Source organism: Pleurodeles waltl, chromosome 6, assembly GCF_031143425.1.
Source record: "Pleurodeles waltl isolate 20211129_DDA chromosome 6, aPleWal1.hap1.20221129, whole genome shotgun sequence".
Taxonomy (NCBI): domain Eukaryota; kingdom Metazoa; phylum Chordata; class Amphibia; order Caudata; family Salamandridae; genus Pleurodeles; species Pleurodeles waltl.
In genome coordinates this window covers 832,621,854-832,646,549 of record NC_090445.1, presented here as the reverse complement: position 1 = coordinate 832,646,549, position 24,696 = coordinate 832,621,854, and the positions used below count along the sequence as shown (strand labels likewise).

At 45.7% G+C, this 24,696-nt stretch overlaps 1 protein-coding gene across 2 annotated transcripts in view; it reads right to left on the bottom strand.

Annotated features, from left to right (window-relative positions):
- Nucleotides 1-24,696, bottom strand: part of SEMA4G (semaphorin 4G) — a 516,826-nt gene that overhangs the window by 187,294 nt on the left and 304,836 nt on the right. For both annotated transcript variants that reach the window (XM_069239519.1, XM_069239518.1), the window contains 3 exons: nucleotides 13,926-14,019; nucleotides 12,001-12,114; nucleotides 8,696-8,844 (listed from right to left, as the gene is read on the bottom strand). In XM_069239519.1, coding sequence (XP_069095620.1) covers nucleotides 8,696-8,844; nucleotides 12,001-12,114; nucleotides 13,926-14,019 — 357 coding nt within the window. The remainder of the gene's footprint in view (nucleotides 1-8,695; nucleotides 8,845-12,000; nucleotides 12,115-13,925; nucleotides 14,020-24,696) is intronic.

Genomic DNA, 24,696 nt, shown 5'->3' with positions numbered 1-24,696 from the left:
AGCTGAAATAGCTAATAAAAACACAACTGTGTGCCTCAACCTTGCTCTGAATATTAAGGTTTAGTAGAACATACCTGAACTGATGAGCTCTAACCTGGAGGGTGAACTATCCAGTCATTTCCATAGTGGTTCCATTCAGTTGTTTTGTGGTTGTAATGGGTTGATTAAATATCTCTTAAAGGAGGACATGTAAACAGCTACATTTTTACTGCCTTCAGGAAAGCAAAGTGGTTTTGTAGGTTTCTTCTCTAGGTGGAGAGGAATTGCACAGTTTGCTGGCTTGGACAGAGAAAGAGAGAACTCTGAGTCTGGATGTATCTAAACATGGCACTTTCAATTTTAAGAGTGTTGAATTGGAGGCTTACTGTAGGGTGGTGGGTCTCAAAGTTATGTTAAGGAATTTTGGAACCATTCCATGCAGTGCTCTCTCTGTTATGCAGATTGTTTTGAAAGTGATCCAGCAACACAATGAAAGCCAGTGCAGGGTTACGAAGTCTGGGGTAATGTGATCCTAGGCTTTCAAGTATAGCAATAGCCTTCCACACACTGTAATTTGTCTAGGGGACACTTCTGGGTCCCTTGGAATAGACCATGGAGAGACATGACATAGGCTTGAACTCTGTTGGAGAACTTTAGGTAGGAGAATATCTGTCATAGTTTTCCGAGCACACTCTTTTTTCACTGTGGTTCCAGAGTAGGATCATCAAGAATAATTACTTCTAGGCATTTTAACCGCTTCTGTGCTGCGGACGTAACGGTTACGTCCTGCGGCACAGTGCTCGTGTGCCCAGGACGTAACCATTACGTCCGGGGCACAGAGCTCAGAGGGAGCTCTAGCGCTCCCTCTGCGGTCTTCCCTCCCGCCCCTCCAAAAGGCAGGGATGGAAGGGGAAGCCCTTCCCCTTCCACCCGACCCCCCCATGACATCAGTGCGCAATCGCGCGCTGACCTCACAGAGGCCGCCTCCCATCACGCTGGAAGCTCAGCTTCCAGCGCGATCGGAAGAGAAATACTCAGCATTTCTCTTCCGATCATGTGATGCGGGCCCTGAGAGGCATTTCAAAACCCGGATTGTAAAGCAATCTGGCTTTCGACATGCCCACTAGAAACCAGGGATTATTTTATAAAAGGAAAAGGGCATGAGGGGAGCGACCCCTTGGGCAACGCCATTTTTTCTCAAGGCCTTTTCTGCCCCTCCTGGGGGCAGATCGGCCTATTGGGCAGAAACCTCTAGGCGCCAGGGATCATTTTTTTTTTTTTTTTAGAGGTGGGGAGCGACCCGTTAGGCAAGGGTCACTCCCCTGGGAGGCAAATTATATTTAAGCCATTTCTGCCCCCCTTGGGGGCGGATTGGCCTATTTTTATGAGGCCAATCTGCCCCCAAGGGGGGCAGAAACCACTAGACACCGGGGAGGTTTTTTTTAACGCAAATTTCACGCAAGGGGAGCGACCCCTTAGGCAAGGGTCACTCCCGAGGGGGGCAAATTTATTTTAGGCCATTTCTGCCTCTCCGGGGGCAGATCGGCGTATTGTTGTTAGGCCAATCTGTCACCGGGGGGGCAGAAACCTCTAGGCGCCAGGGATAATTTTTTTGGGTTAGATTTTTTAGAGATAGGGAGTGACCCGTTAGGCAAGGGTCGCTCCCCGGGGGGGCAAATTGTATTTAGAACATTTCCGCCCCCTTTGGGGGCAGATTGGCCAATTTTTGTTAGGTCGATCTGCCCCCAAGGGGGGCAGAAACCTCTAGGCGCCAGGGATAATTTTTTGTTTCTTTTGTTTTTTGTTTTTTTAGAGATGGGGAGTCCCTGGGGGGAGGAGGGGCACATTTATTTTAGGTCATTTCTGCCCCCCCTGGAGGCAGATCGGCCTATTTTTGTTAGGCCAATCTGCCACCAGGCGGGGGGAAGAAACGTCTTGGCACCAGGGAATTATTTTTTTAGTTTTTTAGTTTGTTTTTTAGAGGTGGGAAGCGACCCCTTAGGCAAGTGTCGCTCCCGTGAGGGGCAAATTGTATTTAGACCATTTCTGCCCCCTTTGGGGGCAGATTGGCCGATTTTTGTTAGGCCAATGTGCCCCCAAGGGTGGCAGAAACCACTTAGGCACCAGGGATTGGTGTGTATGCGTGTGTTTTCTTTAGGGATGCAGTCCCTTGGGTAAGGGTCGCTCCCCATGGGGGCACATTACTGTTGGCCATATCTACCCCCCTTGGGGGCAGATGGGACTATGTTTGGAAGGCCCATCTGCCCCCAAGGGGGGGCAGAAAGCACACCAGAGACCAGGGAAGTTTTTTTTCTCCAAAATAAGAGGGTGGGGGTATGGCCATACCCCCACCCCAAATAAATGGGGCCTAAGTTGTTCTCCCCACCAGTGGGCAGATGGGGCAATTACCCCTGATCCACACCCCGGGCGGGCAGAAAGTCTACTAGATGCCAGGGAATTAAAAAAAAAAAATATATATATATATATATTGGGGTGGTGGCTACCAACCAGTATGGGCCTGGTTATGCCCCCACCCCAACTGAAGGGAGTAACAGTCTTTCAGCTCTCCCCACACTCTAAAACATCTTATCCCACAGCAAGCAAGAAGACTTTTGATTATTTTGGGTATTGGTTTTACATTTGCCCCATGAGAGCTTGGCTAACTCTCAAAATCGCCCCACTTGGAATGGTGAGGGGTACACTTTATGGACTTTGGGACGCTGCCATGTAGAAAAATCCACAAGACCTAGCCACATCTGAAAACTAAACATCTGGGTGATTCCAGGGTAGTGTGTTTCACATGCACCCGCACCATTTTCGTACCCACAATGCCCTGCAAACCTCCAACTTGGCTGGAAATGACACATTTTTCCCATGTTTTTTGTGATGGAACCTTCCGGAATCTGCAGGAATCCACAAAATTCCTACCACCCAACATTGTCTCATCTATACCAATAAAAATTCTGCTGCACTTGTCAGCCTAAAAATGTTTTTTTGCAAACTGCCCTTTTGGACCCCCTTTAGTTCCCCCTCAATATCGACATGTTTTTGGCTCTTCCCTTTCACAAGCACTTGGCCCACCTACACAAATGTGGTATCATTTTTACCGAGGGACTGAGGGGAACGTTGAGTGGTATGAAATTGGTCCCAGTGCGGTAATCGCACACAGAAATGTTGGAAAAATTTGATTTTTTAGCTAAATTTGAGGTTTGCTGAGGATTCTGAGTAAGAAAACATTGGGGGATCCATGCAAGTCACACGTCCCTGGACTCCCTCGGGTGTTTTCAGAAATGTCTGGGATTGGTAGGTTTCCCTAGATAGCTGCTGAGCCCAGGACCAAAAACGCAGGTGCCCCCCGCGAAACAGGTAGTTTTGTTTTTGATAATTTTGATGTGTCCAGATAGTGTTTTGGGGCACTTTTTTCACGGACAGTAGGCCTACCCACAAAAGTGAGGTACCATTTTTATCGGGAGACTTGGGGGAACGCTGGGTGGAAGGAAATTTGTGGCTCCTCTCAGATTCCAGAACTTTCTTTAACCAAAATGAGAGGGAAAAGTGTTTTTTTGGCCACATTTTGAGGTTTGCGCAGGATTCTGGGTAACAGAACCTGGTCAGAGCCCCACAAGTCAACCCATCTTAGATTCCCCTAGGTGTCTAGTATTCAAAACTGTGCAGGTTTGCTAGGTTTCCCTAGGTGCCAGCTGAGCTACAGGCCAAAATCCACAGGTAGGTACTTTGTAAAAAACAGATCTGTTTTCTTTGTGAAAATGTGATGTGTCCACGTTGTGTTTTGGGGCATTTCCTTTCGCGGGCGCTAGACCTACCCACACAAGTGAGGTACCATTTTTATCGGGAGACTTGAGGGAACGCTGGGTGGAAGGAAATTTGTGGCTCCTCTCAGATTCCAGAACTTTCTGCCACTGAAATGAGAGGAAAAAGTATTTTTGGGCCAATTTTTGAAGTTTCCAAAGGATTCTGGGTAACAGAACCTGGTCAGAGCCCCACAAGTCACCCCATCTTGGATTCCCCTAGGTGTCTAGTTTTCAAAACTGCGCAGGTTTGCTAGGTTTCCCTAGGTGCCGGCTGAGCTACAGGCCAAAATCCACAGCTAGGTACTTTGTAAAAAACAGCTCTGTTTTCTTTGTGAAAATGTGATGTGTTCACGTTGTGTTTTGGGGCACTTCCTTTTGCGGGCGCTAGGCCTACCCACACAAGTGAGGTACCATTTTTATCGGGTGACTTGAGGGAACGCTGGGTGGAAGGAAATGTGTGGCTCCTCTCAGATTCCAGAACTTTCTGTCACCGAAATGAGAGGAAAAAGTGTTTATTTGGGCAAATTTCGAGGTTTGCAAAGGATTCTGGGTAACAGAACCTGGTCAGAGCCCCACAAGTCACCCCATCTTGGATTCCCCTAGGTTGTCTAGTTTTCAAAACTGTGCAGGTTTGCTAGGTTTCCCTAGGTGCCAGCTGAGCTACAGGCCAAAGTCCACAGCTAGGCACTTTGTAAAAAACAGCTCTGTTTTCTTTGTGAAAATGTGATGTGTCCACGTTGTGTTTTGGGGCATTTCCTTTTGCGGGCGCTAGGCCTACCCACGCAAGTGAGGTACCATTTTTATTGGGAGACATAGGGGAACATAGAATAGCAAAACAAGTGTTATTGCCCCTTGTCTTCCTCCACATTTTTCCTTCCAAATGTAAGACAGTGTGTAAAAAAGACATCTATTTGAGAAATGCCCTGTAATTCACATGCTAGTATGGGCACCCTAAATTCAGAGATGTGCAAATAACCCCTGCTTCTCAACACCTTATCTTGTGGCCATTTTGGAAATACAAAGGTTTTCTTGATACTTATTTTTCATTTTTTATATTTCAGCAAATAAATTGGGTACCTAGGGTTGTTGATGAGCCTACAAGCCCTATATATCCCTGCAACCAGAAGAGTCCAGCAGACGTAACAGTAGATTGCTTTCAAAAATCGGACATCACAGGAAAAAGTTACAGAGTAAAACGTGGAGAAAAATGGCTGTTTTTTTCACCTCAATTTCAATATTCTTTTATTTCAGCTGTTATTTTCTGTAGGAAACACTTGTAGGATCTACACAAATGACCCCTTGCTGAATTCAGATTTTTGTCTACTTTTCAGGAATGTTTAGCTTTCTGGGATCTAGCATTGGTTTCTCACCCATTTTGGCCACTAACTAGAAGGAGGCTGAAAGCACAAAAAATTGTAAAAATGGGGTATGTCCCAGTAAAATGTCAAAATTGTGTTGAAAAATTGGGTTTTCTAATTCAAGTCTGCCTGTTCCTGAAAGCTGTGAAGATAGTGATCTTACCACTGCAAACCCTTTGTTGATGCTATTTTCAGGGGAAAAAACACAAGCCACCTTCTGCAGCCCTTTTTTCCTTTTTTTTTTTTAAAAAAAAACGAACTTTTCGCTGTATTTTGGCTAATTTCTTGGTCTCCTTCAGGGGAACCCACAAAGTCTGGGTACCTCTAGAAATCCATAGGATGTTGGAAAAAAAGGACGCAAATTTGGCATGGGTAGCTTATGTGAACAAAAAGTTATGAGGGCCTGAGCGTACCTGCCCCAAATAGTCAAAAAAAGGCTCGGCACAGGAGGGGAAAAGGCCTGGCAGCGAAGGGGTTAAGTGTACTTCATCTGTGTCTGCAGGCCAGGCTGGGACATATTGTGCCAATGATTAGTTTCTACTTATGAAGGTTTTCGATTTGCCCTAGATGTGTATGATGTGTATGCCTAGAGTGTAAGATAGATGGCAACCTGATGCCATAGTGTTATCAAGGCCTTGAACTTGAAGATGATCTGTATGTCATCTGCATAGGCGAAATAAGACACCACGAAAGAGTGACTCAATCCAAGAAAAGGGCTAAGGGAGATGTTGCAGAGAAAGGGACATATTGTTGAGCCCCGGGTGGGGAATACCTAGATCCATGCACAGTTTTAAAAATGTTGGTAATTTATATAGTGCACATCACGCATTACACTCTCTCTTGACTCACTCATGGCAACATTGTCAGGACATTCGGGAAGCATTTTCTTTGTAAATTTATATTTAGAAATGTTTCCTTTTAATAAATGCCCTTTAAGGCAGAAATATAATCTACTGTACTAAATGTAAAACATAATGTAGAAAATTGAAAGAGCTCAAGTATTAAAGCAATGGAATGGCATCCTATTTACATATCAATTCCTCTATGGCTTGGCTAGTATTTTGAACATTAGAGCCAAGCGAGACCCCTGGCTTAGCAGTGGTTTGGTTCCTGTGGTGAATTTGCTAGCTTGCACATCTGTCCCTGAGCCATAAGGTGATTATGCTGTAATTTTGGAATTATGCAACAGCTAGGTGAACCCCTCTGTGCATTCACACAAAGGAAACTGATCACCCACAAAACATTCCTTTGGAATTATAAGATTCGGAACGTCTCAACAAATAATGTCACTTTTGCCTTCAGAGTAAGCACTCTGTACTTTAAATTATGTTTTTCATTGAAAAATAAGGGCGACACGGCTGTGGATCATGCTGATGTTGCAGCCCTCCCGCACTCACCACAGGACAAGCAGAGGCTACTAAAACAACACAAAACGTCCCATGGCTGTTGTTTAAAGGTAGGACATGACCAGCAGCGGACAATCAAGATTATTGAAGTTGTGTCAACTTTAAAATTATGACAGTCAAAAAGTCCTGGAACATAACAAAATGTGTTCCTTCCATATTATGAGCCTCCTGGCCACAGCAGAGGAGCGATAAACGTAAATATAGAGCGACACAGCCCTCTCGATGGCTGAGGAGGTCACTGCGGAGAGCAGCCTGTGTCCTCTTCTCAGCTCAGCAATTCCAAGCGCAACTCCCTGGCGCTTGCAATGGGTGAGGAACCATAGGCAAGGCAACCAGCATCAAAATGCCTGATGCTTGACTTGTTAAGTAGGAGGGCTTTAAAAACAACTTCAGGGAGAATTAACGACGCAATATCAGCCTTTTCCTGGAAGTAATTAGAAGATGAACACCGTCATCCCATATTAGGGAGAAACAGTTGTCGTCGCCGCCCCACCAGACCGCTCGCTTTTCCAACCATGGGAGACATAGGGCCTGAATTAGACCTTGGCGGACGGCGGAGGCTGTCCGCCAAGGTTCCGCCGCCGAATGACCGCACCGCGGTCAAAAGACCGCGGCGGCATTCAGACATTTCCGCTGGGCCGGCGGGCGCTCTCCAAAAGAGCGCCCGCCGGCCCAGCAGAAATGCCCCTGCAACGAGGACGCCAGCTCAGAATTGAGCCGGCGTAGTTGCAGGGGTGCGACGGGTGCAGTTGCACCCGTCGCGTATTTCAGTGTCTGCAAAGCAGACACTGAAATACTTTGCGGGGCCCTCTTACGGGCATTGGCATGGGCACTGCAGGGGCCCCCAGGGGCCCCGCGGCACCCCCTACCGCCATCCTGTTCATGGCGGGTTTCCCGCCATGAACAGGATGGCGGTAGGGGGTGTCTGAATCCCCATGGCGGCGGAGCGCGGGAAACCGGCGAAGACCGCCGGTTTCCCGCATCTGACCGCGGCTGAACCGCCGCGGTCAGAATGCCCTGCGGGGCACCGCCGGTCTGTCAGCGGTGCTCCCGCCGACCCTGGCCCTGGCGGCCTCGGACCGCCGGGGTCAGAATGACCCCCATAGTGTTCCCGGATTATGGTAATCTGCCCAAAGGGAGGGAGAGATGCATGGGGCTGCAGCTTCTCACAGAATCAAAGTCCCACATACATGCTTTCATTCTATGTTGCCAAACTGTGTAAACACACATACAAGAGACACAAGTAAGGTTAGATGGTCACACACTTCTGGGAATTTACCAGTTTCACCCTTCGTTCTATTGAGCAGCTTTTGGTTTACAATTGTGTCCCTAAGCAGCAATAATAAAGAGTTTAGTAAAAGGTTTGAGGTCCATATAACCATGAGCTAGGGCACTGGAGAAACATACACCTAATGATTACAAGAATCAGGCTGAATACTTCCTAACGCAGGCATCTGTCTATGAGACATAGTATTTCCCGCCCTATGCTGCGGCCATGGGTGGAAATATGTGGGTTGTTCTCATTTATGGAGTAAAACTTTGTAAAAGCCTATGCGCAAATCCTGACTTCAAGGTGACCATAAATTATGTAAAGCTTGTAACTACTACAGTTCTCAATTTATACCACCCCTCCTTCCTCCGAGGTCACCTAGGTCACACATATTGTAAGCTCACCGCGGTTGCATGAGACAGTAACCTAAAGTAAATAAAACATCATCCCACATTAATGTGACAACTCAAGGAGGAAGCCTGGAAGGGGACAGTTCTGCTTTTGGCACCTGTGTCTACATAAACCCAGCTGGCCTAGGCTTACTGGAGTCCAATTGTAGTGCAATACATGCTCTAACTTCAGTCCCACCATCTGCATCGAAATGGCCACTTTTTGCTGGGAAATACTGGTCTGTTTGTTAATAGTACCTGGACCTGCCACAACAAATGGTACTCTGGTGCCGAGACCCTGTTAGGACAAGCCCATTTAGAGAACTAGTTAAATTATTTCATTGAAACCTGTGGTTTTGCAGTGTGCCTGCTGCCTGGGTCGGCCTCTGCATGCATGTGTCAGACTAACGGTTATGTCCTTTACATGTCTTTCACCGTTGCTGTCAGAACAACTCAATAATGGCCGCTCGCACTACCTTACCTTGCAAACTCGAGCCACTCTTGCAACCATAGTCTTGTCAACGAAGGAGGCACTCTCTTCTCCTGCTTTCTCATTGAAGAAGTAGTAAATCTTGTCATCGTCTCCAATCTCACTTTCCTGGACCAGTACCGACGTCACAAAGTCAGCATCTGTGTACAGCAATTACATCCATTAAAAGGACACTACCCACACTGGTTCTCGGATCAAGACTTAGCAAAATAACATTACAACGGTGTGGATCTTGCATAACACTTGACTTTCCTTACAGAAACCTGTCATCATTGCTAATGTTACAAGTCATGGTCAGCCTTACATACTGAGTCATGTTTCTTACTAGCAGGAGGCCCATCAACATAAAAGTGAATTGCTCTGTCAGCAAATCTAACAGTCAAATATAGGGTAGACATACATGCACTTGCAATTGTAAACCCTTCTTCTTCCTTGCTAAAGTCCTACATGGACAATGAAAGGCGGGGGTCTGGAGTCCCACGGAGCTGACCAAATACCTTTTTGTTGTGCTCCCTAAAAACTGTGAGGTGTGAGCTGCACTGAAAGCTGCGGCAAGCGGGAAGCTCTGTTCATAAGCGGGGCCACTGATTTTTCAAGTCACTTCAGTTGTATTGATCTCATTTCATTTTTACAGGTTTTATTTTAGGCTTTGACATAGTGCAGACATGGCTCCAAGGAGATGTAGAGCAGTTTAAAGAAAATATTATTGCAGCAGAAGCATTTCGAACATGAGATGCTCTGCCCAGAACACCTATGTAGGTGTGGCTAAGACAGGACACTTTGGGGGTTATTATGACCCTGGCAGTAAGTAGACCGCCAGGGTCACGGTCGCGGTCGGACAGCCACCAAAGTGGCGGTCCGTCTGCGACATTATGACCATGGAGGAGCCGCCACGGTCGAACCACTAACACCGCCAGCCTGCAGCCTGGCGGTCCCGGTGGTTGTAATCCGGTAGGGTAGAGCTGCAAGCAGCGCTGCCCTGGGGATTATGAGTTCCCATCCGCCAGCCTGTCCATGGCGGTACACACTGCCATGCAAAGGCTGATGGAATGGGGGACTCGAGGGGTCCCTGGGAGCCCCATCGCGCATTCCACTGCTCGAATTACGGGCAGCGGAATGCGCTACTGGTGCTACTGCACTGCCACTTTGCCGCTGGCTCCATTAGGAGCCGGCTGCAATGTTAAGGCCCTGTTCCCCCTAGGCCAGCGGGCGGAAACTCTGTTTCACATACAAACATACAAATGCACACTCACATACACAAACATACCCTACACACATCACACATTTACAATTTTGCTTTGAGCCTCATTTACCATTTCAGGTATTGGTGATTAAGTTATTTGCCCATAATAACCTACTGGGATAATAAGAGGAGCCCACACCAATGTAATCACTTGCCCAATTCTAAACCTTTAGTGAACATGGCTTGAACAAAGATCCTAGCAAACCCAGCTAAGAAATGTAGATAACTATGCAGCCTGTGTTTCAAAGCACCTTACACTGCCCCTGTCTTACATCCTGTGGAAGCAGCTAACACAGTAACCACTTATACTTGGCAGGTTATCAATTGTATCATCTGTTTGCACAAGACCTTAAGATCCCTGCAAGGAAGCACGTTTACAATCCAAAGTAAGCCAACACTGGGCTGGCGATGGTGGTACCAGATGAAGCATTTTGTGGCTGTAGATACTATTTCTCACAATGTTGTCCCACGGTGCAATTCTTTGCGGTGGATAACCAATGAGCTATGCATTGTTATATACAATGTGTCTGTAAAAAATGGTGGAAGTCATTTAGATATTAACCACTTAAACTAAACACAGGCAACATCAACAGGCATGGCTTTAATGTTGCAATGCAGGTAAACAAAATTAGTCACCACTGCATGCATAAATACTGTTTGTCATACCAAAGCCCGTCCTTTTGGCCTTGCCAATACTGAAGGCAAAAGTAGAAAACCAATGACTGGTTAAGCATACAAAGCATAAAGGAGAATACACAAAACAGAATGTGATAAACAGCATGATAACTCGCTTTACTTTTCAGATGTAAAATAATTCCCAAGTGCATTGTAATGTATGCACTTCGGAGTGATAAAACAAATAGCCAATGGCAGGAGGTGACAGAGTGGTGGTGTTCTGGGTGGAGCCAAAGCTCCTGCTATTTTTCCAACGAACTGGTAATATTATGCCAATCAGACATTTGTGCTATCAAGCCAGACCTAAAAACACTCTGTATGCTGAATGCTGATTACATGCACAGAAATAGCCAGTATTTTCCAGATTACCTTCCTGTTAAAATGTAGTAGCAACCATTTGAGGGCAAGAAAATGTTGCAAGGTCCTAGTGAACGTACCATCCTCATGTATGTCCTTCACTGGTAGCACGTTTACATGCTGGGTACCACAGCGGTCCACATGAGATGCTCTTCATGTTTCCAGAAGGAGGCCCTAAGCCTGTCATTTCTGTCAATCTCAATGTATGGCATTGGTATAAACAAGGCAGGACAGAGAAGCACTTTGGGGTCCTATAAATGCAGGCTCGTGGTGCTCTCTGGTATTTAATGAAATGTGAACCTGTGGAGTGCTGTAAAACGGATGCAATAGAATACCACACCAGTTGAGCATTTCTAAGGAGCGTCATGCTATTGAAAGGAGCAAATAATCACTACAAAGAGACGGCCTATGAAGTCATCACCTCTGCGTCCATTAAGGACTTTATTAAAGCGCTATTGTACACGTTCACCAACTAACAGAATGTTAACAGCTCCAGAGAAGTGAGTTCTTGATCGGTGCATTTTAGTGCAAGTCTCAGCAACTTCTAAGAGCACTGCTGCGTATAGAAGAAGCGTAACTGGTTGCGACCTGTACAGTGTAAAACGCTGGAAACTATTTAGCGGCAGTGAGTTAAAAGCAGAGAAGTAAAGGACAGAGTGGGAATGGAGGCCCATATGCCAACAAGCTTTATTGTTTTTATGCTTCCATGAGACAGGAGACCTGCATGCGATCCTGGTGAAAGATCACATTGGCCCAGAGAATTTATGGTGCACAATTGTAGACATTCCTAGAAAGTGCACCGACTCTGGCTTCTTTCCGCGCTGCCTAGCTTTACCTCATGAATCGCTCCGCCAGGTATGACGCATGTGAGAGAGCAGCACCAGCCACCGTCTGCCGCTGGCAGGGCAGGCTTGAGCGCTCTGTAATGACAGGCTGCTGACCACAGGCATTTCATCCTCACGCGTGGGCTGAAGACACATATTTCACAGTTAGGCAATAGCGGCAGGCAGCGGGAACCTACCGTGTAGGCCTAGAGGGGGCGTGTCTTCAGTCTTCAAGAGTTGCTGGTTCAAGATGCGCCTGATGCCCGGAAATCTTTTAAACTCGTATCCTGTGGCCGTGTACAGCCCGCCTTCTGAGAAAGCAAAAATGGAATAGTTTGTTAGTTCCTTGGATTAAACAGTAACGCTCTGCTGAGCCCTCATGACGGGGGGCCCTACAATGTTGTGGTGCAGGCCTCACACTTCACTGCTAGATTAAAGGTAAGGTGCGTGAACTCTAAGCCAGAAATACACTATGGGCGATCTCTGTTTACGCAGCTCAGGGAACAGTCACTGTCTGGTATGCTGACTGTACACGGATTAAATTGTGTTTAAAATTTAAGGAAACAGCATTAGCTGAGCATAATTAAAGAGGCAGAGGTGCATGAACGACTGGGAGGGAGAGAGACAGAGGGGATACTGACCACATCAGGACAGAAAGGAACTATATAAATGGAAACAGAGAGGCCTATAATAACGAAATTACTTGATACTACCACAGATGCGTAATTTACAAAGCTGTAAAATGTGCATGAGTCGCATAAGTAAATGTAAGCACTAATTGCCATCCTAAGTGTGCGTTTTATGCCTTCGCTTTACATGTAATTCACAAAAAACTGCATGAATGTATGGAAGTGGCCACAGAGTGGCCAACGGCAGGCGATAAACATTGTGGACTGCACACACTAAGGTCTAAACTAGTCCAGGCTCTTTGTGTTCCTGTCTAGAGGTGACCTGGCCTCACAGTTCTGACTTAAGTGATCCTGCTGACCAGGACCAAGTCTGATTTGCACGAGGCTGGCTCAGTTTAGAGCAGGGTTCTTCAAACTGGGGGGCAGGCCCCCTATGGGGGCCTCAAGGGATCCCAGGGGGGCACCAGGCTCTGGACAAAATAAGCATTACACATATAACATTGTTTTGTTTTAAGCAGAAACATGTTATTGCATTTTTAAAAAGGCAACAGTACTTAGCTGCAATATTTAAATGTGTCTAGACACATGTAAACATTGCTAGCTTTATAAAATAATTGTGAAGAATTCTGAGGGGGGCCCAAATTATTTTTGTTTTTCCACTGGGGGGGTGCAGCATTAAAAAGTTTGGAGACCACTGGTCTAGAGTGTGCAAAAAAAATAGCTAGTAGCTGAGATCAATTCAAGCATTCCTCCCATCAGTTCATTTGTCTGAGAGTCCTTACGTAGGACAGACCTAAGTTCATAGCAGTCCAGTGTGCCATTAGAGTTACAGAGGAGGCTGAAATAATGTGGAACCCACTAAACCTGGAATTTCGGACTGGACTGATCCCTCTGGAGTGAAACCTAGTCTAGTTTGCATAAGGCCTGTGTCCCTCTAGTGGGGCACAGGGGGTGAAGAAACAATGGATTGGAATTGTACTCTGAGACATTAATTACCAGTGGCTGAGATTATTCAAGTAATATACTCACCACTATTGCTTTTTTGAGAGATGTAACCAAAAAGGAACAGATTTCTCAGCAGTTTGGTGTTTCACAAAACAGAAGGCCAACATCTGTCCCCGTTTTCCCTGTTAATCCTGATTCCAGCTGGTGCAAGTCAAGGACTTTTGCTGTGCAAACGTGAGGAAATACTATTTATCAATTTCCCCTAAAAGGGCAACTATTCCCCATTTTAAAAACTAAAGTTAGCAAGTGAATTCAAAACAGATTTTCACTTTGCATTTGACCATGTGCAAGTTTCCTGTTCAGAGTGTGTGGCAGAACCTATGGACAAAACACTTTGTTTCTGTAAGTCACCAATATTTGCATGAGGAGTTTACACTACATCATTTCCCCTTGCACCGCGTAATGGACTTGAAATTAGGAAATATGGAAGTGGATTTTAACAAAAAATGGCACATGCCGAAAATGGAAACATGTTGTGCTCTACGTACCTATAATAAGACCGGTGTACCCTATGGATGGGTCATAAGGACATTTATCCTTTCCTTCTTCAAAGTGAGATGGCATAAGAAAAGTGTTGGCATTCTGGAGAAAAAGAGGAAACCAGATTAGAGGATACAGGTAGCCAAGGTTTATAGATTATAGATGCAGTTCGAAGCCACGCTTTTTCATCTTATATTTTAGAAACTTAGAGTCCGGTCTTGTGGTGTTGCAAATGGTCCCCAAAATGGTGGCCGGGACCGGTAGTTTTTAGCTTACTAACCGAATAATGATATGCCCCCTCTGCAGACTAAAACTGAAGGCAGACTTAAGAAAAGGTCAGCGCTGGAGAAATAAGTACAACAAGGATGGTATTTTGCAAGGACAAAAAGAATGTACCTTAAATAGAAGGCAAACGTTCTCAAAGGGACAAACTAAAACATAACACCAAAATTGGTAATTCTGTATCGAAGGAATAAGATTGGTTAAATGAGCATTAAAGTGCAAAGATTAGGTATGTAAGAGCAGTAAATGAAGTAAAACACAAAATAAAAGCAAGCTATGTCCAAGGATAACAGTTTTTTAATAATAATCTGTTACACATATGTTATGTATTTCTCCCTGTCACAATGTTACTTTTTCATAGCACTCTACATAGCTTCATGCTTACTGCCGAATTTAACAAGTCTCTCGCTTGCTGGTTATCAAGACGCCAGGCACACCTCACAGACAAGGCCCAAAGAGACTGCAACCCACCTACAATTTATTGTTGTCTGTTCCTCACAGGATATGGCCCAGCAGATTGGGATAGTTTTTTTTAATTACGGAGGAGGGTGCTGATTATTATGATGCTGCCCCCTAGTTTTATGGCAAAAATTGACTCATTATGGAAGTCTGCCTCAGGCACTTCCAGCAGTGCAGAAACGCATGCTCAATGATTCCATCGCTTCTTTTGTCTTATATTTGAACCCATTTCGTTCTATCCTGCTAGCATAACTGCTTTGAGGGAGAGTACTCTACAAACCAGCACAGTGCATTGTCATGGTAATGACTTCTTTATAGTTCGGCAGCCCACCAACATCGCAAAACACAATGATGCAAAGCGTGCAAGCTGCAGCTTCAGCGAAAGGGATAAGGATAAAAATGGATGCTTTGGGGACATATAGGCATCCAAAGTGGAGCATGAGATTTGAAAAGGAAGGATGTTTTTGTGGAGGAGGAACAGGAAATATAATATTAATGAATAATGTTTGTATCCACTACTCATAAAAATAGATGGCAAAGATCAGCAGGAGGAACAAAAATACAAGGGAGTGGACACATTCATTCCTGAAGACAACTGTTTCTGGAGCATTGGGCATGTGGTGGAGTCAGAGAGCTCAAAGGAGAGCTCTTGGAAAGGGCTGTATTTGAAATGGGGTCTATAGTTGGCAGTGGTTTGCACCCTGTCCAAGTAGAGACCCTCACTTTAATCATGGTAAGGGAGCCACACAGCTAAGATAACCCCTGCCCACCCACTTGGTAGCTTAGCACAAGAAGTCAGGCTAATCTCAGAGGAAATGTGTAAAGTATTTGTGTACACACACACACACACACACGCACACGCACACACACAACCACACACAGTGAAAACACCACAAAAGGACTCAACACTGGTTTAAAAAAATAGCCAACATAAATCTGAATAAAACAAGACTAAAACAACATAAATCCAACATACACAAGTAAAAGTACAAATTTTCAAAGGTAGAATCTTAATAAAGCACTTAGAAACACAATAGCTCCTACTGGGGCTACCATGGCGTCTTGATGGAGTAGTTCCCAACAGTCCAACACCACTCGTGAGGGAGTGCGGGCCAGGCACAAAGTCGCACGGAACCCAGGTACAATGCCTTGGAAAACGATGGAGAAACAAAGATGTTGCACGGAGTCGGGGAGGTGAGGCGTCGCTGGAGCCAGTGTGGAGTCGGTTCTTTACTGCTACTGGGGAGGTGAGGTGTTGGTTCCCTACTGCTAGGCAGGGAAGGTGAGGCGTCAGTTCCTTACGGTTGCAGGGGCAGTAATGTGGCGTTTGTGGCACAGTGTCAGTTCCTCATGACCCGGCAGGGTTAATGAATCTAGGTCAAGGTGCAAGGTGTCAACTTGCAGTGTCACGATCACACCACGGGGCCAGAGGTGCTATGGTGGTGTCGGGTGTCACGGACGTCGGTAACACAGCACTCGGGACTCAAGCTGTGGCGGGACTTCGGAGCCCCTGTAGCGGCATAAGGCCTGCGTTGCAGGTCGCTGTTGTTGCACTCAGTGGGGACCATGGCTGTGGTGCAGACAGCGGCATGGAGTCGGACAACAGCGCTGGTTCCGAAGTTGCTCTGGAATCAATGTGCTTGGTTTCTTCTTGGTTGCACCAGAACTCACTCCCAAGGGCTCAGGAACTGGATTTGGCACCACTTGACAAGTCAGGACTCCCAGCAAGAGAGCCCAGGTGCTGGCAGATGAAGGCTTTGATGTCCCTGAGACTTCTTAACAGGAGGCAAGCTCAGCCTAAGCCCTTGAAGAACCTTTGGAAACAGGATGTAGAAAGCAAAGTCCAGTCCTTACACTCCCAGGTCAGAAGCAGCAAGCAGTATGGCAGCACAGCGAAGCAACCGGTGGTGGGGGAGTCTTCCTGCAGCATCCAGCTCTTCCTCCTTGCAGAATGTCCTCAATCCAGAAGGATTCTAACTATATGGGGTCAGAGGTCCAGTATTAATACCCATTTCTGACTCTGAAGTAGGCAAACATCAAAGAGAAGTCTTTGTGGTGCACAAGACCCTACCTTTCCCTGCCCTGGCCCCAGACACACTCCAGGTTATCACAGATTTCTTTGTGTAAGGGCAGGCACAGCCCTATTCAGGTGCAGTGTCAGCTCCTCCCACCACTCTAGCTCAGGAAGACCCATCAGGATATGCTGGGCACTCCTCATATCCCTTTGTGTGACTGTCTAGAGTGAATTCACAAACAGCCCAACTGTTATTCTGACCCAGGCGTGTATTCCGCAGACAGGCAGAGGCACAGAATGGTTAAGCAAGGAAATGCCCATTTTCAAACTTAAAATTCAAAAGCCAACTTCACCAAAATATGTCTTTTTAAATTGTTAGTTCAGAGACCTCAAAACTCGACATCTCTATATGCTCCCAATGGGACGTTACACTTAAAAGATATTTCAAGACAATCCCCATATTACACTAAGGGAGCGATAGGCCTTGCAATAGTGAAAAACAAATTGAGCAGTATTTCACCATCAGGACACATAAAACACACCAGTACATGATCAACCTTTTAGATACACTGCACCCTTGCCCATGGGGCTTGCTTGGGCCTATGTTACGAGTGACTTAAATGTAGTAAAAGGGAAGGTTTGGGCCTGGCAAGTGGTTGCACTTGCCAGGTCAAAATGGCAGTTTAAAGTTACACACACAGGCACTGCAATGGCAGGCCTGAGACATATTTACAGGGCCACTCGTGTGTGTGGCGCAATCAGTGCTGCATGCCCACTAGCAGCCTTTTATTTACAGGCCCTGGGCATACACTGTGCACTGTACTTACTAGTAAATTAGATACGCCAATCATCAAAATATTTTAGACAGAGAACATAGCCAACAAAAACAGGTCATAAAAATAGGAGGAAGAAAACAAAACATTCGGAGATAACCCTGCAAAAAGGGCCAAGTCCAAGAGGCTGATAACACTAACAGAGACCCTGTTCAATAAATGGCTGAAGGAGGGACTGGTGCTGTATGGCTACAGGAGGGTAGATATACCACATTCAGTCACTCTGGGAAGTGTGAAGAAGCAACCAAACACAGCCGGTCAGCATAACTCCAGTGGCAGGTGGACGGATGTTTAACAGGATCAGTCATGAAGGAAAGGACTGAGAAAGATCTTCAAATTACTTGAATCAAGGATATCAAGCAGAATGTGAATGTATTTTATATAGACCTTATTCTTGGTAGCAGAAATCCAGTATGAGCACCTAGAAGTCTTATCAGGTTATTTATGCATGACAGCATAGTGTGACCTCAATTGAATTTTCTCTCATTTTGAGTTGAAAAATGTATTAGAAATGTGCAGGTTGCATAGCTTGTTATCAGCTTGCACTTTGTAGGAAGATGTGTGGTCCAAATCATTTTATTTTGGTCCATCCAAAGTGGTGCCATCTGCTTCAGCCTTCATGAGATGGAGGATTTGGAACAGTATTTCCACTTTCACCCACAGCTAGTTCCTTCTGATTTAAGGGCAGAATAGTGATAGTAGCACCCACATGAATGTTAGGCGCTGTGGATGCACCTGTGTTCTGGGAGTGGTGTAAAAACCTGAGAAGACTGTCAGCAGTGTTGTCAGTACCCCCCAATATTCAAGTTCTTACACTCTATTGAAGAAGGACAAATATCCTGAAATGCTTGTCCAGAGAGACACAGCACTGGTTGCACCAAAAATGGTGATTACTAAGAAATGTCACCTAAAGTGAGTCTTATTGTGCAGTGCATTTACCACAAAGCATCTGGGTGAATTATGTACTGATATGCCAGATAGTGTACGTCCCCTCCTTTTGTGAATGGTAGGGGGTATTACCTCTCTCTTTCTCAAAATCCCCCTCTCCCCGTGGTGCATAGTGATAGCTTGTGCCTGTGAATTTATATAAATACATATAATGATTCTTCTACAGGGTGGTGGATTGAGTCAGACCCCCCAACTTCTCAAGGTTTCTGTCTTCGCTTACTCCTACTTCTACCGAGCAGGGGTTGAATTCTTTGTTTGGTTTGCTCCGATCTTGCCTTAAAGGCATCTGGATTCCTATGTGTAAATGTTTCCTCTAATTCTCCTTTTGTCACCCTTCCGTCCCCACACCCTCCATTTCCCCCTTGTGTGCAATTCTGTCAGTTTCTTTTCATGATCATTTTTTTAATCGTTTCATTCCCTGCCCTCAACTCTACCCCTCCACTTAGGCTTTGGAAATTTTAGCCCTTCCATTCATTGTTGTAGGGTGCTTCTAGCATGGTTTCCAGATAAGCTGTAAGGTAGCTTTAGAACACGGAGCTGGGGCGATGTGCTCTTTATTAGCATCTTGGTACCCACCATTTCAATCACTTTCAACTGGCCCTGCACCCTAGGATCTAGAGGCATGAGCTTGGAAGTTGATATTAGTGGCATGCTTTAATGTGCCTGTGATTGGCTGAAGGGGTGATAGAGAAGGTAATAAGGACTTGATTTTCACAAAGTGTTGTAGCACTGATAATGGCCAAAAATGGTGAGGGAGAACCTGGTGTTATGCACAATAATGTATACTTCATTGAAGAAAAGTATTTCACATTCTTTCGATAACTGGATAGCAGATGGTATGAGATTGGACAAAAGCTGCTTGATGCACCAAACTAAATCCTCTCGATCACCTGCTCTTCAATTCCCAGCAGATTCCGATCATGTTTCTATCACACCCAATTATCCACCCTGCACCCCTTCACTTTACCCCAAAGCTAGCTTTGAGAGCTACTGGTTTATTCCTCAGTGAAGCCCAACTGTGTCACTCACCCTCCGGGCACTACAGCCAAAGTCCCTTCTCTATCTCCTGGTCACCCCCCAGTTAGGACTGCTTTTGATCATTCAGTTCTGCCCATATGTTTTCCAGCTCCTCGCTGTTCTAGTGTTCAAGAGCACCTTAAAACTTCAGGCACTCTAGGCTACTTGATGGCCTTTTAGGTTGTGTCTAGGCAGCGTGCATGGGCTGTTTTTCACATGTTGTAGTCTACTTCTGTGGGCTTTCACCTCGCCTATTTCACACCCACCACTTTCATTCGTTCCTTGACCTGCCTTTCAAAATTCCCTTGATTTCATGGGTAAATGCTTTACATTTGTCCTGTCTTGAGGCTGCTTTGTTACTACCTTGGAGACTGACCCAGTTACATGGATTATTACACGATCCTCTATAAACCTTGGTGTGATGCACTACTTTTTTCTTTTTTCGTTTGCCTCTCCGCTTCACACTCGGTGGCTGTGTGTTGTTTCTTCCTCTTCCTTGTTTTTGGGCATGCCGCTGTTTCTTTGTGGTGTCTGCGCACAAAGGCTGCAATTTATTTATTTTTTAAGTTTCATAGAGCGCAAACTCGATCGGAGGAGCGCTTTACATGAATATCACCTCCATACGTGAAGTTTCATGTAGCGCAAACTCGATCAGCCAACCTCTTTACACTTTAAGTTTAGCAGTTAAAAATATACAAACTGGTGCATCTTAAACAGAAAAAAACACAGAAATCCTCAACCTGGCTCTCCTGGCACAGCTGGAGAGCTGATGCTACAATATTCACTCCACACAGGAAACTCGCCATATTATGCTTTGCGGAGCATTTCTTTTACAAACGTTTTGGCCCATAACTCAGCTTGTGGTGGTCCTAGGACAATGGAACCACCACGAAACCAATCAGCGTGACACACTCTTTCTGTCTATGTCATCTCTGGGTCCTCATACTAGGTTGGGGAGACCCCAAATAATAACCCCTGCCACCATTCAGTATCTTTTAAAGCTCTCTCATGGCTGGAACTTTTGTTTTACAGGTGGAAGTAGTTTGTGTTTTAAGGGCCTTGTTTGTAATATTATTCTAGTAGGCCTGCTTGGCCTGAAAATGTGTAATTCGCTATGCCCTCTAGGGGCTAAATTTATGGTTACACCGCATTACGTTCTGCTGTTCTGTTTTCATGTGGGTATGCTCTTTAGGGGCTGACTATGTGGTTACGTGACCATGATTCTATGTCAGGACCGGAGGCTCCGATTAGGCTTCTCAGTTCTTTACTACTTCAAAACAGCAACCAATGAAAACAGTAAACATTAAAGAGGCTTTGAACCACGCCTCCCATGACCACCAATAGCAGACCAACATAGTCTATAAACAAGGGAGGATCAACTGACGTCCTCTTTCTTTGCTGCTTCGCAGTCAGATAAGTGCCTTCCCATTTATGCTTACTTGCATCTTGTTATTTGTAATGGTGTTTAGGAGTTAAATTGTCTTTCTCGCATCTTGCTTTATCTAACGCTCTAGGGTGTGTGTTGCGCCCGTAATTTCTTTTATTGTTTTAGCTTTGCGCGCCTGTTACACACGTGTCTGTATTAGCGATGTATTTTCTGCCTCTCCAGCGCACAACAGGGTTTGGACGGGCCGTCCCCGGGGCTCAGATTATTGATTTTTCTTTCTTCTTTGCCGTGCGGTGGGCTGCTTCACTTTGCCGCTTCACGGCTTTGTTTTTTCCTGCACACGAGCACACCAATACTCTGGTAACGACCGGAAGGTCAGGCACGGCTTGCCTGACTTCCGGGTCGCATTGCTTCCTTTTTTTACCCACCAGGAGACGTGTGCATTTATAGCCCAATTGGGCTATTTACACACGCATACACCGCTCCGCCTAAGAAACGCACGAAGAAGCGTAAACTATCCTCTTCTTTCTCACCCTCTCCTTTTTCCTTCGAGCCATCTGATATTATTCCTCCCAAGTCTTCAGATTGGGCTCTTGCCACGGCTGTAGCGGATTATATGCATCTGCATTATCGTAAAGGGTTTGAGAAGGAAGTAAGATCCAGATTGAGATCGGAGTGTCCGCAACCAGATGTACCTCATAAAATGGCGCTCACTCGTGAGATTGATAACACTATGGTGACATTGCTTAAAAAGTATAACAAGGATCCAAAGAAAGGAATTGACAGGGCCCTTAAGGCTTGACAAGACAAATTGATGGACATATCTGGCCCCCTTGCAAAAATTCTCAAATTGGCTCTTCAGGCTCAGGAGACTGGTGTGGCCATCCATCCGGAGGTGCTGGCTGGGTGGACATAACGTGCAATATGTTTCCTGAGCAATGCAAATTGCGCTTTAGCGTCAGAACGAAGAAAATCCGCCTTACTACGTACTGACCCTCAGTTAGCCGATTTGGCTTCGGCGGAAGCAGTCCCTCTAGCCGAGGGATGACTTTTTGGGGACAAGTTTGTTAAAGACATTGCAAAATTCGTTAACACTTTTACCTCATTGGATAAATCACAGTCTTCCCTTAAAAGAATGTTCAACCCACTTTTTGGAGGGGCTGGTCGATTTCGAGGATGCTCAACCGGCCGGGGCTTCCAACAAGGTCCTGCCAGAGGTACTTATCCAAGAAGCAGGGGTTACACCCAAGACCCTTCCCAAGCAGGTTTCTATCCCTCCAGATATAGAGGAGCCCGCAACCACAACAGTCGATGCGCAAACAGAGGCTACAGAGCCATCGATAACACCCTTACAGGTAATGAATCTTCCTCTTCCTTTTATCCCCTTAGGAGGCAGACTAACATTTTTCTGTCAAAAATGGGCTTCCATCTCCTCAGACGCATGGGTTCTAGAGGTTGTTCGAGGGTATTCCATAGAGCTGATTTCAATCCCTCAACAACAGGCATTACGTCATCCTATCTTTTTTTTCCCAACTAGACAAATCCTTTATAGATGCCGAAATTCAGGAATTGTTAACAAAGAAAGCCATTTCCTTAACCTCCCGGCACCCACAGAGTTTCTGCAGCAACGTTTTTGTGGTGCAAAAGAAGGGAGGTGGTCAGAGACTAGTGCTCAATTTAAGGCATTTCAACCCCTTTGTGGTATATCGTCATTTCAAGATGGAGGGCATCCATCTGTTAAGAGATCTTCTTCAGCAAGGAGGTTGGATGGTTTGTCTAGATCAGAAGGACGCTTACTTATCAGTCCTCATAGCTCTTTCTCACCGACGGTTTCTTCAATTTCAGTGGAGAGACAGTTGGTACGAATACCTGACTCTCCCTTTCGGGCTGTCGTCAGCTCCGTGGGTGTTCACCAAACTCTTGAAACCAGTAGTGGAAAACCTTTGCGAGCGAGGCATTCGATTGATAATCTTTCTAGACGACATGATTATCATGGCTCAAGAGCAATCTCTGTTAATGACACACCTGTTTTGGGTGAGTTCTCTGCTTCAGGATCTGGGGTTAGTGATCAGTCACAAAAAATCCTGCATGATTCCATCCCAACAGTTGGAGTTCCTGTGGTTCCAGGTGGATTCTGTACAAGCCCAGTTGCTTTTTCCTCCTCAGTAAATAAAATCGATCAAGAGAGAGTTGAAGCTGGCGTTATCGAAACAGATGGTTTCTTTGAGGTCCCTAGCTTGGATTGTGGGCTTTTGGCCGCTTCAATTCAGGTTTTTCTGGGTCCTCTCTATTACAGAGCCTTGCAGAGATTGAAGATCCATTTCCTTCCACAGGGTTTCTCTTAAGAACACCTGGTTCCTATATCTCTAGAAGCCCAGGAAGAGCTTCAGTGGTGGCTCTCTCACATGGAGGCATGGAATGGCAGAGCCATATTTGGGGACATCCCTAAGGTGGTGATAGAATCAGATGCCAATCGTTGGGGCTGGGGAGTGAGATGCGGTCCTTTTTCGACAGGGGGAGGTGGTCCTCCGAGGAATTGCATCTTCACATCAATTGTCTGGAACTCCTAGTGGGTTCTTTTGCCATCAGATTTCTATTCCCCTTAGGAGCAATTGTTGTATTCTTCTGAAAATGGACAATGTGTCCACAGTCCGGTATATCAACCGTCTGGGGGGAAAGAGGTCTCGCCTCCTGGCGAATATAGCCGGGGAATTTTGGCATCTTTGTCTGGATGAAAAAATCATGGTGATTGCAGAATTCCTTCCTGGCAGAGACAACCTAGTGGCAGATTGAACCTCTCGATTCCTGAGGGATGCCAGCGACTGGAAACTTCTACCTTCTATTTTTCAGAGGGTCATTGGGTTTTTGGGTCCTTGCCAGGTGGATCTGTTTGCATCTCACCTCAATTTCCAGATCACAAAATTCTTCAGTTGGAGGCCAGATCCCCTGGCCATGGCGACGGATGCGTTTCTGCAGGATTGGTCATCTCAGATGAATTATGCGTTTCCTCCGTTTGCCATGATTCCTCGAGTAGCAACGTACTTGCGACGGGAAGCAGCATCTGCGGTCCTCATTACCCCCTTTTGGAAGAGTCAACCTTGGTTTCCATCCCTTCTGGAACTCTTGATTGCCCTTCCTCTTCAGCTCCCGGTGAATCCGCAGCTCCTTCTGGATCCGGTGGGTTCCCCGCATCCTCTTCTCCTATCAGGACAGCTATGTTGCATGGCCTAGAAGATATCGGGAGACGTTCACAAGTGCAGGGCCTTTCGGCTTCAGCTTCCTCGTTTATACCGCAAGCTTGGGCTCCTTCCACCCACAAACGTTACTCCCTGGCATGGAAGAAGTGAGTGGGTTGGTGCATTCCAGAAGATGTGGATCCCGTGGGATCCGAAGTCAAGGACATTATAAATTTCCTGTCTGAATGTGCACACTCTGGCTTATGTTACAGGTCGGTAAATAATTTTAGGTCAGTTATTTCAGCCAGACATTCTTGAAACAATAATAAACCAGTAGGGCAACACCCTTTGGTTTGTAAATTGCTTAAAGGTATCAGAGTGGCCAATTCAAGTAGACAGTGCTATGCTCAGCTTTGGGATGTGACTGTTGTTTTATCTTTTTTGTCTAATTGGCCAGAGAGTCATTTGTTATCTATGAAACAATTGTCCGCAAAGTTAACTATGTTACTCTGTCTAATTTCTTGTTGCAGGGTGTCAGATGTGAAAGCCCTTGATTTAGGAGGGAGGTTGTTTTCCCCTTCTGGGGTGTCATTTATCATTTCTAAGTGTACTAAATGTATGTCTTCTTCTGTTGAGTATCCAGCTTTTCCAAATAATGCCAAT